The sequence below is a fragment of the Quercus lobata genome, chromosome 7, assembly GCF_001633185.2.
Source record: "Quercus lobata isolate SW786 chromosome 7, ValleyOak3.0 Primary Assembly, whole genome shotgun sequence".
Taxonomy (NCBI): Eukaryota; Viridiplantae; Streptophyta; class Magnoliopsida; order Fagales; family Fagaceae; genus Quercus; species Quercus lobata.
In genome coordinates this window covers 47,957,036-47,974,782 of record NC_044910.1, presented here as the reverse complement: position 1 = coordinate 47,974,782, position 17,747 = coordinate 47,957,036, and the positions used below count along the sequence as shown (strand labels likewise).

Below are 17,747 nucleotides of genomic sequence, written 5' to 3'. Positions count from 1 at the left end.
CACCTAAAAAAACTCAATTTCATACTGCACATTTTAAAACTGCCACTTTAAAAAAATATATTATTTGAAAAAACTGAATCAAACAAACCCTTAGACCGGTTGTAGTGGTAGTCGGTGACTGCTGACTTTATGTGCATGAGCATGATGACAAAGTTAAATTATGTGCATGAGCATGATGACAAAGCTAAATTAATTGTGTGAATTATTGCTGGGCTCAGGATTTTGTTGGGGCTTGGTCATGTACAAGTACAGTATAACCCATTCTTGGGCATTTCTGCACAGTTGATGAACCATACAGTACAACCCATATTATAATTACTTTTTGGCAAAATTAATCTAATTAGAGTGTACGTTGATTATAAATTTCTTAAATTTAAGGTCCAAATTGCAATTACTCTCAAAATTTAAGGGTGGCTATAGATATTTATCCCTTATCTAAATTTTACATTCATGGGTTAATTTTATATTTAATCTATTGACCAATTCAACAAGGCCGACCATTAAAACCTCATGCGTATATATGAACTTTCAGACTTTGCTAGTTGGTGCATAGAATGATCAGTAGAAAAATATTTAAATATATATATATATATATATATATTATTGTCAGACTAAGCTCTTTCTACAACCCAAAAGCCAATGAAATGCAATATTAGTGATATGGAAGATTTGATTCCCACCAACTTAAGATGTTGCTTTTCCATGTTAAAAAAATAAAAGGCTTTGGACACAGTTTTGATCTGTGATACGAGTAGGATCCCAAATGCCACCAATATCTGTCAATATCTATACACAGGGTTTTGGGTTCAATTATTGAGATATTCTTATCTATAAAGATTAAAAGAGATCTAAATTATTCACAAGCACAACTCTCATGGCCCAATGGCAACCCCTATCTATTTTACTTTTTCTAAGTCTTCACATAAGACTAGAGTCATCAACAAGTACAATAACGCAGCTATTATTGATGATGCTCGAACCAATTCCACCAACCCCATTACTCCATTTCCACCATGGTCACACCTCTCTGGTTTTTACCTTCTTTTTTTTTTTTTAATAAAATTAATCCTAAAGTTTTCCTATAGTGACAGTGCCACTTTCATTGTTGTTACTGGCCATAACTTCTTTTTGTTTTTTTTTGGTGAAGAATTTACAGCCATAACTTTAATATATAGGATCTGTTTTTCGCTTTTTTGGTGTGAAAACACAAATTATAATAAACCAATTATGAGGGGGGGTGCACATTGGATTGGGTTATATATATTCTTAACAGTTGCATTATTTCTTCTTTATTTCTTTATGGGATCCTTTTAATTATTGAGTTCAATCCGACCTAACCCAAGCATCAATCAGACTTAGAATTTCAGCCCAATTCATATGATTGCAGTCCTATTATTGAAGGTTTGGTTCTTTGTTGTTTAGCTATGGGGATTGGGGAGGAAGGACCTCCCTTCTCCTGTTAAGGTTTACCCAAAGTTATTCATTTCTGATGCAAATAGTCTGGGAAATATCAATTTTCAAAGCTGTTGATAAGATCTATTATGATTAATGCATATAATAAAAGTGATGTTGATTGTATACTCAAGTAAAAATGATATTACTCTAATCATAATAAGTGATGTTTACAGTTGAGATTAATGTTATGTTCTTAGCAATACTCTTTCATATAGTTGTTTTTAGTAAAATTGATTTTACTCCAATCATAATAAGTCATCGTTCTCCCTTTTCCGCCAAAGCCATCATGGTCTCCAATATACTTGTCCATGGTTGGTCGGTTAAGAAAATCAGACCTTGGATAGATGAGGCGTGTTTGGCCTTGGGGAGGTAGTTATGGAGAAGAAAAATGATAACATTTAAGGTTTTAGTTGATATATAAATGACCATGATTGGTTGTTAAATATGGTATGATGACAATGAGGTGGGTGCGTTTTAATTGCTATGCTGGTTGATTAATACGTGTACGTTTAGAAATTGTTGAATAAAAATTGGCTTTTTTTGCCTTTTGTCTCAACTTTCTAGCAAATAATTTAGCTTTTTTGAAATAAACTAACCTTCTTCTTTTTTGTTAATAATGCAAATGGAAAGATGTAATTAGGTATACTTTTAGTGGAATGTTTCCTTTTTAATGAAGAAATCTATCAATGAGGTATACTTTTAGTGGAATGTTTCCTTCTAAAAATGAATAAATCTATCAATTAGTAGTACTAGGATTAATTCATTCTTAATTTATCTAATATATTTGTCTTCCTCTTTTATCTATTGCGTTTTCAATTTATTTTCTTAGTATTCTACTTGTATTAGGAAAATGATTGCTCTATTTTTAGAATTGTAACTTATAAGAGTTAATGTGAAAATAGCTAAATGCCTTTTCTTTTAAAGATTAAGTTTCATAATGACTAAAACAATACTTAGTAATTATTTTATATCACTAAAAAAAATGTTGCGAAAAAACTCTTTGTAAAAGTTCTTCTACATCAATAAATAAGCCTTGTATGCTAGAGTTTTTCTTTCAACCACCTATTGTTATTGTATTACTTGTTTATAATTTGTAAATTTGTGAAATTTATAAAATTTCTAAAATTTCTCAATATGAAACTTATTGTAACTAATTGTTGATTGGTTTAATTATTATTTATTGCAATTGTCATTGTATATGATCAATCTGCAATTTATTGTAATGAGCTACTATTAAATGTTTAATTGGGTGCTATTGTGTCAAATAAAACAGTCATCAAAGAATGATGCATTTAGTTTTTTATTAAAAGATATTGATTTACTTAGAAGAAATTATGAGACCTTATACAAATCATGAATAAGGCACAGCTCAATTAAAGGTTAAGTAGTTCTTAATTTTTTTTAATAAATTTTTTGATAAGTAGATAATAAAAGAGGGGAGGGGAGGTTATATGGGACACCATAAAAAAATATTATTATCATTGGACTATTACTTAAACCCATTTTTGATACATCTAGGAAGGTTCGGGAGAGAAATTCGAGTCCAGGTTAAAAATATCAAAAAATGCCAGTTGACATAAAGATTAAGGCTAGTGGATCTTTTACTAACGACAAATTAATGAGCAAACTATTGACATGAATAGAGCCTATATAGAGGGAATAAAATAATTTCATTATTTTTCAATGGAGAGTTAATTATTTACTGAGGGAGGTTGCTTCCCATTCTTCTCTCATTCATTACTTCCGTGATGCACTTGTCAATTTATCAAACAAAGTGATAGGCAGGCCTGCATTTTAATAATTATGGGACCATGTGACCCCATTTCCATTTTTCTTCGTACGTATATGAAAACATGAAACTACTAGGTAGGTTTCAAAGACAGAAACACCCGAACTAAAGGCATGGGTGTTATCTGAGGCATAATGTGACTGAAAAGAAAATTAATAAAAAATTATCATAATTTGTTACATAAGTGGATGGACTAAAATATTGGTTACTAGTTCCAGTTTCAATGTTTCAATCCCCATTAATTATTAAATTAATAAGACTCATACACATCTGAGGCATAATGTGACTGAAAAGAAAATTAATAAAAAATTATCATAATTTGTTACATAAGTGGATGGACTAAAATATTGGTTATTAGTTCCAGTTTCAATGTTTCAACCCCCATTAATTATTAAATTAATAGAACTCATACACATGTCCCTTATTTTTTAAATGGATGAGTGACAAAGCCTTGTATTGTTACTTTTTTTCACTTTTCTCTTAATAAACTATGAGCAAGTGCCACGAAAGTGTGGAGCGTAAGTAGAGTGCACTCCACTTTGTCAATTATTGTCTTATGAGACAGTGGCCACACGTTGATAAAACAGTGTATTTACAGTAATTTTATGTTTTTTTTTTGGTGACTTAACTTTTAAGCTCATCACAGTTTTCAAAGGGGAATTTTATACACCTGTTCTCTATGAGTCTTTGAAAATTTAGTAGTAGTACTCATTTCATTTTAGGATAAATGTTTTGGGGTTTGACTTATTAGGTCATTATACTTAATTGTATGACTAATAACAATAATAGAGTTTCCTTGTATATGGACACCTCCTATGTTTACTTTACCAGAACTTTGTCAAAAATAAATCTCATATTTGGTTACATATTCTCCAAAAGGATGAAGAATAAGAACTTTAAATTTGACATTTATAAATAAATAAATAAAAACGTGCAACAAAGTTTTACACTTTGAAAAATTGGACATGAGCTAAGCATATGAGGTAACTATATCGTATAAGTATTTTCTTTTACACCTCCTTTTTCATCAGAAAAATATTTAATGGTCCATAAAGTGCGCATATGAGACAAAACTAATTATATGTACTTGCTTATAATAATTAATAAGTAATATATATTTGATGATAATAAAAATGAACCAAACCTTCCTTAGGTGGCTCAGTTCTAGTTGTTCTTTTGTTTTAAATAAAGAAAACCTCTGATCTTTTTTTACATGAACACAACAAAAGAGTTCAAGACTCAATATGTATCACAAAACTACAAAAGCAATCCCACTTTTCATTGGAGGGTGAGAGAGAGAGAGAGAGAGAGAGAGAGAGAGAGAGACGTGGGTTTAGGAATAACTAGTGATATGTGTTCCTAAGCTGAGTCTCAGTGTGATAGGACTGATAGCCACACCCACCATTAAAAAGGGAGAGAGGACCGGTGGAGAATACTTTCTTCTTTAAGCAAAAAGGGAACTCCAATCACAATAATTTTAAACTAGTAATGCTTTTTTTGTTAGGCAGAGAGAATGGAATGCGAATCTCCAAAGGTTATTAAATTAAACAAATAGTTTGTGTATTGAGATTAGTCATATGAGATGATAATGTTGCCATCTTTTCATGTGTTTTTTTAATGTCAAAATATACTTTTGGGTTTTTTTTTTTTAAATAAAAAAGTTCTTAAAATTTGTTCTTAAGTTCTATTTCAGCCTCCAAGTTAGTCATTCTATTCCTTTTCCATTATATTGCTTGCTTACGTGGCTAAGGCAGATGTGGCTTTTTAAAATAAAAATTAAAAATTACATTTGGTCCTTGAAATTTGATTCATATTCTATTTAAGTTCCTGAAATTAAATTTTTTTTTTAGTCCTTGAACATATAAAACGTACCAAATGAGTTCTCCCGTTCACTCCCTGTTTTATATATATATTAAAAATAATGAGGGAGAAGATTTGAATCATGGTTATCTTCATACTAGAGAACAAATAATATTATTTAAATTACAAGTATCTTGGATGTTAAAATACTTATTTAAGTGATTAATAATAGTACGATGATCACTCTACAAATATAAGTACTTGTGGGATGTAAGAAGTAAGGGTCAGAGTTCAAGTTTCCAGGAAGGAGTTTATACACTTAGTTTGCATTTGGATTGCATTTCTGGCTGTGCTGCGTTTGCATTTTACTTTTCTTTTTTTTTTCTTTTCTTTTTTTAATTGAGAAGCGCATTTCACGTTGGAATGTGTCTGTCACGTGTCTGTCAGTGGGTCCCATGCACTGTGTACGGACCGACTACCTATTTGAACGTCAGTGCATGGGACCCACTACCTCTTTGAACGTCCAAATTTTTCATTGGAATGGCACTGTCAATGGGTCTGTGCACTGTTCACAGATTCACAAACCTTTTTTTAACAAAACTTTCATTAAAAATGAGTCACACGGTACTATTCACACATTTAAAAATTATTTTGTTATAGTGTTTTCAATTTTCAATTTTTAACAAAATAAGCGATATACAAATAGATCCTTAGAATAGGTTAGAATATAATTTCTATCTTGTAAAAAAAAAAAAAAAAAAAAAAAAAAAAAAAAAAAGAAGAAGAGAAGAAGAAGAAGAAGAGAAGAAGAAGGTGTGACTAATAATAGTGTTTTTTTTTTTTTTTTTTTTTTGGAGAAAGACTAATAATAGTGTTGATGTGCCTTTTTTGTTTTTAAAATAAAAATTATTTTTACCTTTTCCTAGGCAACATACGTGGCCATATATTTGTCACTCATGGTGTATGTGGGTTCTATGACCTTTTTAAACTTCCACGACAGAACTTTCCATATTTCAGTGAAAAAAAACACACACACACACACAAAATGAGCATAAATCCCAAACATATTTGTCAAACGCTCCCCTAAAGCTTGGCACAAATACAATTCTTCTGTTTCTCAAAAAAAAAAAAAAAACAATTCTTCAAAGATTACCAATAAAAATAATAAGATAAAGATTACCAATAAAAATAATAAGATAAAACAAAGAAAAAAAATCTAAAACAATGAACATGAGTCATCGTAACTCGTAAGCCATAATAATCTTCCATTTCCAACTAAAGTAAAACAAATTGCAAACGTTAAAATGACTTTTTATTTATATACATAATATTAAAGATTGAAACAAATCATTAAAAAAAATGATCTTTTGAAACAATATCTTTTTCTCCCTTAAAGATTCACTGAGATCACAAAATCCATTCTCTATCCTTATGAAAATTTAAAGGCCAAGTTGATACTCTGTGTTAGCCTTGCATGACAATGGGAATGGGATAGAAGAAAAAATTTGTTAAATTTTAATTTTTTAAGATTAGCCAAAAGTTTTGTAACTCAATTGATACCTCTTGGTATTTCTAAAGAAGACATTCAGGATTTATATCTCTCCAACTATTGAATTATCAAAAAAAGAAGAGAGAGAGAATTAAGAATGATTTTTTAAAATGTTTGGGACTGAATAACTTAGACCAAATTTTATATACCAAAAATATATTTGTTTTAGAAAGAGAAATGTGTCACATCAACTCCCTGTTAGCCATATATACACCTAATCAATATAATGGAAACATAACAGAAAAAATAATTAACTTGGTACAATTTGATTTAATTTTATGAATAATAATGAAAATATTAAATTTTACATACTAAAATAAAGCTTGGACTGAATTTCAGGGATCAAACATATAATTTTATCCTCTCTTTTTTTTTAATTAATATGCTAGATGAGAATAAACTAATGAGTTGTTGAACCAATTGGCAATCGCCTGGAATGAAAACTCTTGAAACTTATTTCATAACAGATTTTTATTTATTTATTTATTTTAAATTATTTTCTTATAAAAAGGGCAGGATACGTTTTACTCTCCTGTACTTGGGGTCATATTACATTGCCTCTACTTTTTCAATAGTACACTTTCCATCTTGTGCATTGGAATAAAGTGAAAACGTTAGCCTTTCCATTACTAACAACGAAATTATCTATGTATGACACCATTTAAAAATCTTAAGGGTATGTTTGGTATATTGAATGAAGATTACGACATGAATTATAATATTTATTACTAGTAATAAACTGTTGTAATGTAATAATTAAACATATTTATTAGTTTGGTTGTGAGTTATAACATTTGAATGAAACTTAACATTTATTTTAGGAAATATCTTACTTATACAATTATATCTCCTTTAAAATTGTTATTTTTAAATTTAAGAGAGATATGTGTTATTTTTTATGATTTTTTTATTTTTATAATTGTTAGATGAATATGGAAAGTTTGTTTATTTGGAAATATATTAAGTTTTGAAATTATTGCATTTACTAAGGAATAACTAATACAACCTTTTAAAGAGAAATAATTATTCTTCATTTTGAAGAATAGCTATTTATAAAGAATTACTATTCCTTGTAATAAAAATATAATCAAACTAAAGAATAACTAAAGTATAGAAATAACTATTACAGTTTATCAAACATGCCCTAAATCTTTAAATGCTAGATTAGTTGCTATTTCTATTTCAATATAAAAGGCACGCATAGGTAGTCAAAATTCAAAAAATTTCAACCAACTCTCTTCTTATCCACCATTTGGGATGGCAATAAGGCGAGATGAGGTGAGGTTAGATCATGAATGTGAATGTCTCACTCCATCTTCAACGCGAGAAAAGCCCACATGAGAGGAAAGGGGTAGGTTGGAGGTATTTTATTATCTCGTTAACGAGGTTGTTTTGACACTTATTTTATAAAGAAGAGAGACAAATGGGAAGTACAAATAAGGTTATCAAAATTACGATTCAGATCATATGATTTTACTTTATTAAAACGTCAAATTAACTAATATCTTAAGAATACATATTAAAAATTAATAAATGATCCAAATAGTATAAAGATTGATTTTTTTTTTTTTTTTATAGAAAGTATATAAAGATTGGTAGAGGGGTAGAATTGGTCAACATGTATATTATATGGTAGAATCTTAACAATTCTTTGGATGAGTTAATAATTCTTTCTTTGACAATAATGGCATGCCTAATGAAATTTATTAAAAGTAGGTGATAGGAAGAAACATTGCATGTATTAAAAAGCCACCGCCTCACTCAAAGGTTGCCCAATTGTGATAAGGGCTGTAGCATATAACGCTCGCTGCAACGATTAACGGCCGTGATCTCTCTCTCTCTCTTCGCTTTATATCTTCTTCAGCTTTTTGATCTGCAAGAATCAGCTTTCTTTGTGTAACTTTTATACGGAAGTAATTTTGGCATATCTTGTTCTTTTTTTTCTTTTTCTTTTTTTCCCCCATAATTTTTAATATTCTTTTAGTTTTATTTGGTCTGAATTGAGGCATGAGTGGGTATTCAATTTTTTTTTTTAAGAAACAAACACATATATACACGAGGGAGATTGGGTTTTCAATTATAGTATTAGTTATGAAATGAATTAATGGATGTTACCCTGTTTAAGTATAAGAACTATATTCAGTCCCTTCAAAAAGGTTTTTTGTGTTAGACTTCTACAAACTTGTTTTTCAATTGCGGTTTTGCATCTGAAAAATCAGCATTTGTTGTTTAAGGGTAAGCAATTAATCAACAAATTATAACCTTTCGTTTCGAATTATTAAAAAAAAAATCAGTATAGTTTAATAAGTAATAAACATGCTTAATGTCCTAATTTATTCTTCTATGTCATAATAAGGGGAAAAGAGAGAGAGAATAGATGGATCCTCCAAGCTATATAACCATACTAGATTTACTACTATAAATTCTTTTTGCATTATCTAGTTAGCTTAATTGATAAAAGTTTTTTTTTGTTATCGAACAAAAAAATTGGGATCAAATCCCACTTATATAAAAATAAAATTCATTAATATTTTGACTTGTGATAAAGAGCAATTATTATAAAACCTACTATATTATGAATTATTAAAATCTGAAACCGTTACTTCTAAATTAGATACAATAAGACTCTATGAGTTATTAAAATCTCAATCTTTCATCATCAAATTAGTTGTTTGGTTTTTTTTTTTTTTAATTTAAAAGGTGTGGTTTAAAATTTTTTCCTAATTAACACAAACATTTAAATAATTATATACTAGTAATGTTTTCACATTTATTTGAGTAATTGATGATATAGAAAAATTTAACCAATCATGTAACAATGTAACAATTGAGATTTTAAGAACTCTATGACAGAATTACTTTATGACTTTTAGAACATCTATACGTATAAATTTTTGTAAGATAACTAAAAAATGTTTGAAAAGTTAAAAAATTACCAATTGCATCGTTAAAAAAAAGTATGTTAATCTTGTCTTCTGCTTATTTATATTATATATCTATATAAAGTGAGTTCTAATTAACTCAACTAATAAAGTCTCTTGTCGTCGGATAAGAGATCTGAGATTCAATCACCATCTACACCAAAAATCAATTGGTGTCTTGGTCAACTATCTCTCAAAAAAAAAATCTATATATAATATAATTATAAGTTGAAACCATTGATTTTTTAATTTTTTTTACACCTCTAATGTTGCCACATAAGCCTTTGAATACCCAAATTTGGTCACATTATCAATCTAATAAGTATTTTTTTTAAAAAAAAATTTAGAACTACAAATAGAGATTTCATGTTAATAGTGAGTTTAGATGAAATCCAATCAAAAGTTGGTCACATCAACAGTTTGTAAAATAATTTGTGACTGTAGTATTACTCAATTATGCTTGATCTTTAAACAAATTTTTATTAAATTATTTTTTTAATATAAATTTTAATTTGAATTTTTATTATTAAAAAATTTTAGTTACATATTTACCACATAAATTTCTTTTTTTGAACTTTTTCGTATGCTACATGAGTTTGTGATTAGTTAAACAATAAAAATAGAGATTTTTTTTTTTAGAAGGAACAAAATAGAGCTTTCATCCATATGTCAAATTGTCAATATTAGAATTTAATTTGTCCAATTTTGAGTTGCAATTATAATTAATAAAAAAGAAATGATACAAAGTTAAAAACAAACATAATTTTTTTTTTTATAAATATAATCTAATAGTTGCCATTATGGGGGGAGAGGATTCGAACCCCTTTTTTTCTAATAAAAGTTCAAATATGTTATACTATTAAATTACAAGATCTTTGACAAACATAATGTTCGAGTCAAAGAAACTACCATCACCAATTGTAATGGAGCGTGGATATTGAGTTACTGTTGTTGTAAGGTTGCCTATTAAATTATTAATTAATGTTAGTAAATAAGGTCAATTGAAATCTATTTTTTAGGAATTTTAAATCAAACGTCAAACTAGGAGGCATTTTATATTACTTTATTTTTGTACTGCTATATTTTTTTTTTTTATTGTCTCATGTTTAGTTTTAAATTAACACTTGTTCGCATTTCATTATAGAATTGTATTCAGTAAAAAATATAATATTTATATATTAAAAAAAAAAACTTTACTTTAAATTTTTCTTCATTGTATGTCAAGTTCCTAGAATTGCATGTTTAAATTTTACACCTTAAAATTTTAGAATTTAGATTTTACTCCTTGAAGTTATATTTTGTTTGCATTAGCCATTCCTTCAGTTAAGTGTCACATAAACTTGCCACACGTATTTAATTTGTCCAATACAAAATTTGTCATATCATTTTTGTAGTCTAAACAAATTAAATAATTAAAAATGATATGGCATAATAAAAATAATGTGGCATCATTTTATTAGATGTACTAAACATGTGTGGCAAGTTTATATGGCAATTAACGGAAAATATGGATGGTAGGACTACTGATGCAAATGGAATAAAACTTCATGGGGTAAAATCTAAATTCTAAAATTTTAAAGTGTAAAATCCAAACACACCTAAATTTTAGGGGTGTATTTTACAATTTAGCCTATATTTTATGGTTACTACGTGCTAAACATCATTCTGATCAAAGGTTTTTGCACAACTATGAGTTATTTTTTCCTTTAATTTCAATTTCAATTTTTTCCTCTATATATATATATATTCTTTTTCTTTTTTTACATTTGAAAATACATGTCCACTTTTTAAAATTTGTAGTTCTTACTTATTAAAAATTTTATATGATCATCACATTTTTTAAAAACAAATTGAATTTCTCAATAAGAAAAATTCAATGATAACCTTTTATATTTATTAAACATTGTGTGACTTTTTGTGCTCTAGTAATAGTTAGCTCAAGTGATAAGGTTTCTTGCCCTCACATAAGAAACTTAAGTTCAAATCACGATTATATTAAAAATCAATTAATGTTTTAACTTGATAATAAAGAGTGATCATCATGGAATGAATATCATAAATTGAAATCCTACCATATATAGGAGTGTCCAACAAGTGGACTCAATTTATTCATCTGACCCGAGCCAAATAGAAGCATCAATTAGCATTAATTGATACTGATTAGTGGCAGGTTATGCATTATCAAACCTAACTTGGTTTTGTTGGATATTGATGGTAAGGGCTTAAAACCATCAAAATTTCCCATTTATCTTTTCCCCCTTTCATCTTCGACGACCACAAAAGCTTTCAGTAGTTTATGTCAAGATCTAATTCTTTTCAATGTAGATGAGGCCAAGATTTGGTTGCAGATGTCCAAATTTGATTGCAAAGGTTGAGATCTAGTAGCGGCGACTCCAAAGACCATGGAGATCAAGATCTCCCCCACATTCATCAGTGTTTCCCCCATCATCAACTCATTAATTGAGAATTCAATGGATCTGACAGTTGATAACTTTTTGATGACCAATCGAAATCGGTTTGCTTTCTCTTATAACCCGGCATGACTGGACCGAGTGAAATGTTGGAAATATACCTAAAGATTTGTGTATTGTGCTAATCATATCTATAAAAATTGTATGAAAAAATATATTGTTTTTCTTTTATTTAATAACCGTTTTAGTTTTTTTTTTTTTTGATAAAAAAAAGGCACAAAATTAAATAACTACAAAGTCACAAGTCTATTATAACAAACTCCCTCCTTATCTAGGAATAGAAACTTTTCCACCAAGTAGCGGATCATAAAAAATAATAGAATTATAGGAACTAGAATTTCCAAGTTTAAAACGAGCATCTGCATAGCTATTGGCTTCCCTCAACGTGTGTATTTTTTTTTTAATAACCATCTTATTTTTTATATATATTTTTTGGTAGAAAAAGACACAACATTAAACAGCTCTAGAGTTACAAGTCTATTACAATAAACTCCCTCCTTATTCAGGAATAGAAACTTTTCCACCACAGGTAGCAGGTCATAAAAAATAACAGAATTGCAGGATCTAGTATTTCTAGGTTTAGAAAGAGCATCCGTATAGCTATTGGCTTCCCTCAACATGTATTTTTCTATTATTTAATAACCGTCTCATTTTTTATATTTTTTTTTTTTGTAGAAAAATGCACAACAATAAACAGTTATAGAGTCACAAGTCTATTACAATAAACTCCCTCTTTATCTAGGAATAGAAACTTTTCCACCACAGGTAGCGGATCATAAAAAATAATAGAATTACAAGAACTAGAACTTTCAGGTTTAGAAAGAGCATCTGCATAGCTATTGGCTTCCCTCAACATGTGTTTTTCTATTATTTAATAACCGTCTCATTTATATATATATATTGTAGAAAAATGCACAACATTAAACAACTACATAGTCACAAGTATATTACAATAAACTCCCTCCTTATTCAGGAATAGAAACTTTTCCACCACAAGTAGCAGGTCATAAAAATAACAAAATTACAAGATCTAGTATTTCTAGGTTTAGAAAGAGCATCTGTATAGCTATTGGCTTCCCTCAACATGTATTTTTCTATTATTTAATAACCGTCTCATTTTTTATATTTTTTTGGTAGAAAAATGCACAACAATAAACAGTTACAAAGTCACAAGTCTATTACAATAAACTCCCTCCTTATTTAGGAATAGAAACTTTTCCACCATAGGTAGCGGATCATAAAAAATAACAGAATTACAAGAACTAGAACTTTTAGGTTTAGAAAGAGTATCTGCATAGCTATTGGCTTCCCTCAACGTGTGTTTTTCTATTATTTAATAACCGTCTCATTTTTTATATATATTTTTTGGTAGAAAAATGCACAACATTAAACAGTTACAAAGTCATAAGTCTATTACAATAAACTCTCTCTTTATTCAGGAGTAGAAACTTTTCCACCACAAGTAGCGGATCCTAAAAATAACAAAATTACCAATACTTGAATTTCCAATTTTAGAGAGAGCATCTGCATGACCATTGGCTTCCCTCGATATGTGTTCAAGCCGATGTAACCTTGAATCAAGGTATTTGTGTTTGTATTTGTAGTTTTGTACTTATAGAAAAAGATAATATTTTTTAAAAAGTTCGAAAAAAAAAAACAGTTTTAAAAGAAAAAGGGATAAGGAAAGAAGGAAAAAAAAAATCTCTCTATTGGTAGGAGTACGAGATGATAAGCACTAGACTAGACAGCTATCACAAACCACAGCTCTCTGTTGAGAAGTATTGACCTCAGAAATGAGAAGTCACACGCACACATTAGCCCAAAAAAGTGCACCGTCACCGTAAACAAACGGTGAGAGATCAAACGTGGTGCTATCTCGTGCGGGCTTTTACTAAACGAAGGTTCAAGGTTGTTGTCTTTAAAACGAGACGCTGTGTCACAGCTTTTATTTTCTCTTCCACTCTCACTCTTCTCTTCATCTGTTTCTTTTGACGGAAAAAACAACCAAAAAAAAAAAACCCCAAAAGAAAAGAGAGAGAAGAAAAGAAAAGGAAAGAAAGGGAAAGGGAAAGAGAAAGGAAATGGTCGTTGTAGATGATGATGATGATATGGTGGAGATGAGAATCATCATGTTCGCTTCTGGAGCTCCCTCTTCTTCCTCTCAATTCTCTGATGCTTATCCCAAAAGGTACTCTTTGAAGATCCCCAATCTTCTTCTTGGGTTGGATATTTAAGCTTTTTTTTATATAGTTTTAGTGTGTGTGTGTGTGTGTGTGTAGTAGTAGTAGTAGTTAAGTAAAAGAATAAAAAAGTAGTCTCTTAAGTGTTTTTTTTTTTTTTTGATGGATTTGATGGTTTGGATTCAGTGTTTCCCACCTGTGTTTGGAGGATTTCGGGAGATTCTTGGGCTAGGGTTGGATATAGTCTTTCTTTAGCGTTTTCTGAGTCTCCTTCTCTCTCTCCATAGGTAGAGATTGAAGAGAAAACTGTTATTTATTTATTTTTTTTTCTATTTTCTATTTTTTGGGTTTTTGTTTTTAGTTTTGATACTGCTTGTATACTTCAGAAAAAAAATTTATCTTTTTGTTGTTGTTGTTGTTGTTGTTTGAGTTGGGGTAATTGAATAATTATGTTATTGTTGATGTGGGTTTGTGAGGAATTTGTTATTTGATTTGAAAAATCTAGGGTTTTGATGGAGGGGAGATATACTGGGGATTGAGTGATTTGATTGAAGGTGTTTGTAAAAAGGTTGTTTTTCTTGAATTGTTTGTATTGGGGATGGCAAAAATTTCAACTTCACCAGACACAACCAAGGAGATGATGAGCTGAGAAATGGTAGATTCTCTCATCACTGCCCTTTCAATGGAGAATCATCATCCATCCACCATTTTGTCCATGGATTCCAGCGCCTCCTCCCACGACGATTTAGATTTGGAGATGAATCGGCAAATCATACTGTCCCGTCCACCCGACATCAATTTGCCCTTGTCAGCCGAACGCAGCCCGCCTCCGCCATCGTGGAATTCAGAGCCCTGTGATATTTTAGATGTTGGGCTTGCTCCACAAGTCTATGAGACTGAGACTTTCCTTAATATCCCCAAGGCTGGAAGGAAATGTGCCAAGCGGATTGATAGTATTTGGGGTGCTTGGTTTTTCTTTAGCTTTTACTTTAAACCCTCATTAAATGAGAAATCGAAAGCCAAGATTGTCCGGGACAGCAATGGAGTGTCTGGGTTTGACAAATCTGATCTCAAGCTCGATGTCTTCATGGTTCAGCATGACATGGAGAATATGTACATGTGGGTATTCAAGGAGAGGCCAGAGAATGCATTGGGCAAGATGCAGCTGAGGAGTTACATGAATGGACATTCTCGTCAAGGTGAGCGTCCATTTCCATTCAGCGTTGATAGGGGTTTTGTCCGATCTCACAGGATGCAACGGAAGCATTATAGGGGTCTGTCGAATCCCCAGTGTGTGCATGGGATTGAGGTTGTTCCAGCGCCCAATCTTATGGGTCTCGATGAGGAAGAGCGGAAGAGGTGGATGGAACTCACAGGCAGGGACTTGAACTTCACAATCCCTACAGAAGCAAGTGATTTTAGTTCATGGAGAAACCTGCCTAACACAGACTTTGAGCTTGAGAGGCCAGCTCCTCCAATAAAGACTGCCTCAAATTCCAACTCCAAAAAATTGCTTAATGGGTCTGGCCTGAATTTGTCTACTCAGCTGTCTAATCATAGCAATGGTGATGCGATGGACCTATCACCCAGCAGCAAGAGGAAGAAGGACTTTTTCCCACATGTGAATGATGATGATTGCTACTTGGCTGTTAAAATTCCGGATATTGAAATTCACCCTAATAATGAGCCACTCTGGTTGAATGACTTTAGTGGGGTAATGAAGAATGTATATGGGCCTGTTACAGCTGCAAAAACAATCTATGAGGATGAAGAAGGATATTTGATCATTGTCAGTTTGCCCTTTGTGGATCTTCAGAAGGTGAAAGTTTCTTGGAGGAATACTCTCACTCGTGGTATCATAAAGGTATCTTGTGTGAGCACATCTCGCATGCCATTTATCAAGAGACATGATAGGACTTTCAAGCTTACAGATCCATCTTCTGAACACTGCCCTCCAGGGGAATTTGTTAGAGAAATCTCACTTTCAACCCGGATTCCCGAAGACGCTAACATAGAAGCTTATTATGATGGGCCAGGATCTGTGCTTGAGATTATAGTGCCAAAACTTCGTGTGGGGCCTGAAGAACATGAGGTTCGTGTTTGCCTTCGCCCTCACCTGGGAGGCAATGATCTTATGTTGACTTGAGATAGGCGTTTATTAAAATTTGTAGGCATTGTTGCCATGGTTGGTGCTTCATTGTTTTACTAACTTTGTACCATACAGTGTATTCTATGAAACAAATTGTGCATCTCACATTTGTCTTTGCAAATTTTGCTCGCTAACTGTTATGGTATTTGTGCCCATGAATCTGTTCAGCTTTTGACTGTAATGATTCTTTTCAACCTATATTGGAATCAAGTTATTTATAAAAGTCATTATATCTTCAGTTGAATAACCTTTCATGGCTTGGATATGTTTTCATCTGTAAATTTCTGTCTCACTCTCGCACCTTTTATTGATAGCTTATAAAGTTTGGATATGAGGTGTCCAGAGGGATTTTGCTGTGATAGCTTGTACGTTGACATCAATAATTTCTTTCTGATTTAATTTGCTGTGGTTTCCGTAAGGTGTTACGTGTAGTCTAGCGTCTCCAATAAAAACAAAATTTGCGGCCAAGTACTTTGTTGCTTGTTCATCTTGCCTACTGTTAAATCACTTCCATTTTCCATTCTCTCATTGCATATCTTTCTCCTGGAAGAAGCCATTGACTTCAATCAGTTAGTATGACTTAACGTTATTGGTATTTTTTGTATGTGAACAAACAATGCGCAAGCACAGATCCATCAAAATATCAAGCCTAGCTTGAGTATTTTCAGCTAGGAAGTTCACAAGTGGGGGCCAAGTTTGCTCTTGAAATCATCTGCTGCATGAGTATTTCAGCCTCAGGTGACCCAAAAATGCAGTACTGTTCCTCAATCAAATTGAACCATGTGGTTGCATTAACTAATGAACAACCTGGTTGAATAACTATATGATTGAATTTAATTACCCTATATAAAGAAGATAACACTATTTTTACTGTATTGGTCAATACAATTGTATAAATTGAATTCAATTGGGGAACATAAAGTATAACGTTAAGACTAAGCACCTATTCCTTAAGCACCCAAACTTTTCTCTGACAATTTACATGTAAATATTTAAAATATGGTCACACTCACACCTTCGTTCCCATGTTGGTCTTTTTATTAAATAAAAAATAAAAAAAATAAACAATTCCTATATTGGTCTTAATCTATAGCAGAATCAAATAGTTTTTATTTAATTGATTATACATATAATATTTTATTTAAACTTAGTAACAAAGAATACATCATCGGATTGCAGAACTAATTTGGGTCTGTTTGAGGTGGGTAAAGACTGGTAGCGTATTTTGATATGAATAATCCTTGCAAAAAACATTTATTGACAGAGATAAGACAGTACCTGTTTAATATTTAAATCATGATTTTTGTTTTTCATGATGGTGCCTAACTATTGTGAAAGGCACCAATCCATATCTCAAAGTTTTCAGAAGCCAATACTGTGTTGCCACTTAAGCAAAAGGAAGTTTCTCTATAAATAAATAAAAAATGACTTTT

The 17,747-nt window shown here is 30.8% G+C and overlaps 1 protein-coding gene across 1 annotated transcript; it reads left to right on the top strand.

Moving 5' to 3' along the window:
- Positions 1-13,763: 13,763 nt before the first annotated feature.
- Positions 13,764-16,526, top strand: LOC115953128. Its single transcript, XM_031070642.1, has 2 exons — positions 13,764-14,173; positions 14,671-16,526. Exon 2 carries the CDS (start codon positions 14,818-14,820, stop codon positions 16,309-16,311), a length of 1,494 nt encoding a protein of 497 aa, XP_030926502.1. The 5' UTR covers positions 13,764-14,173; positions 14,671-14,817; the 3' UTR covers positions 16,312-16,526.
- The last annotated feature ends 1,221 nt before the right edge of the window (positions 16,527-17,747 follow it).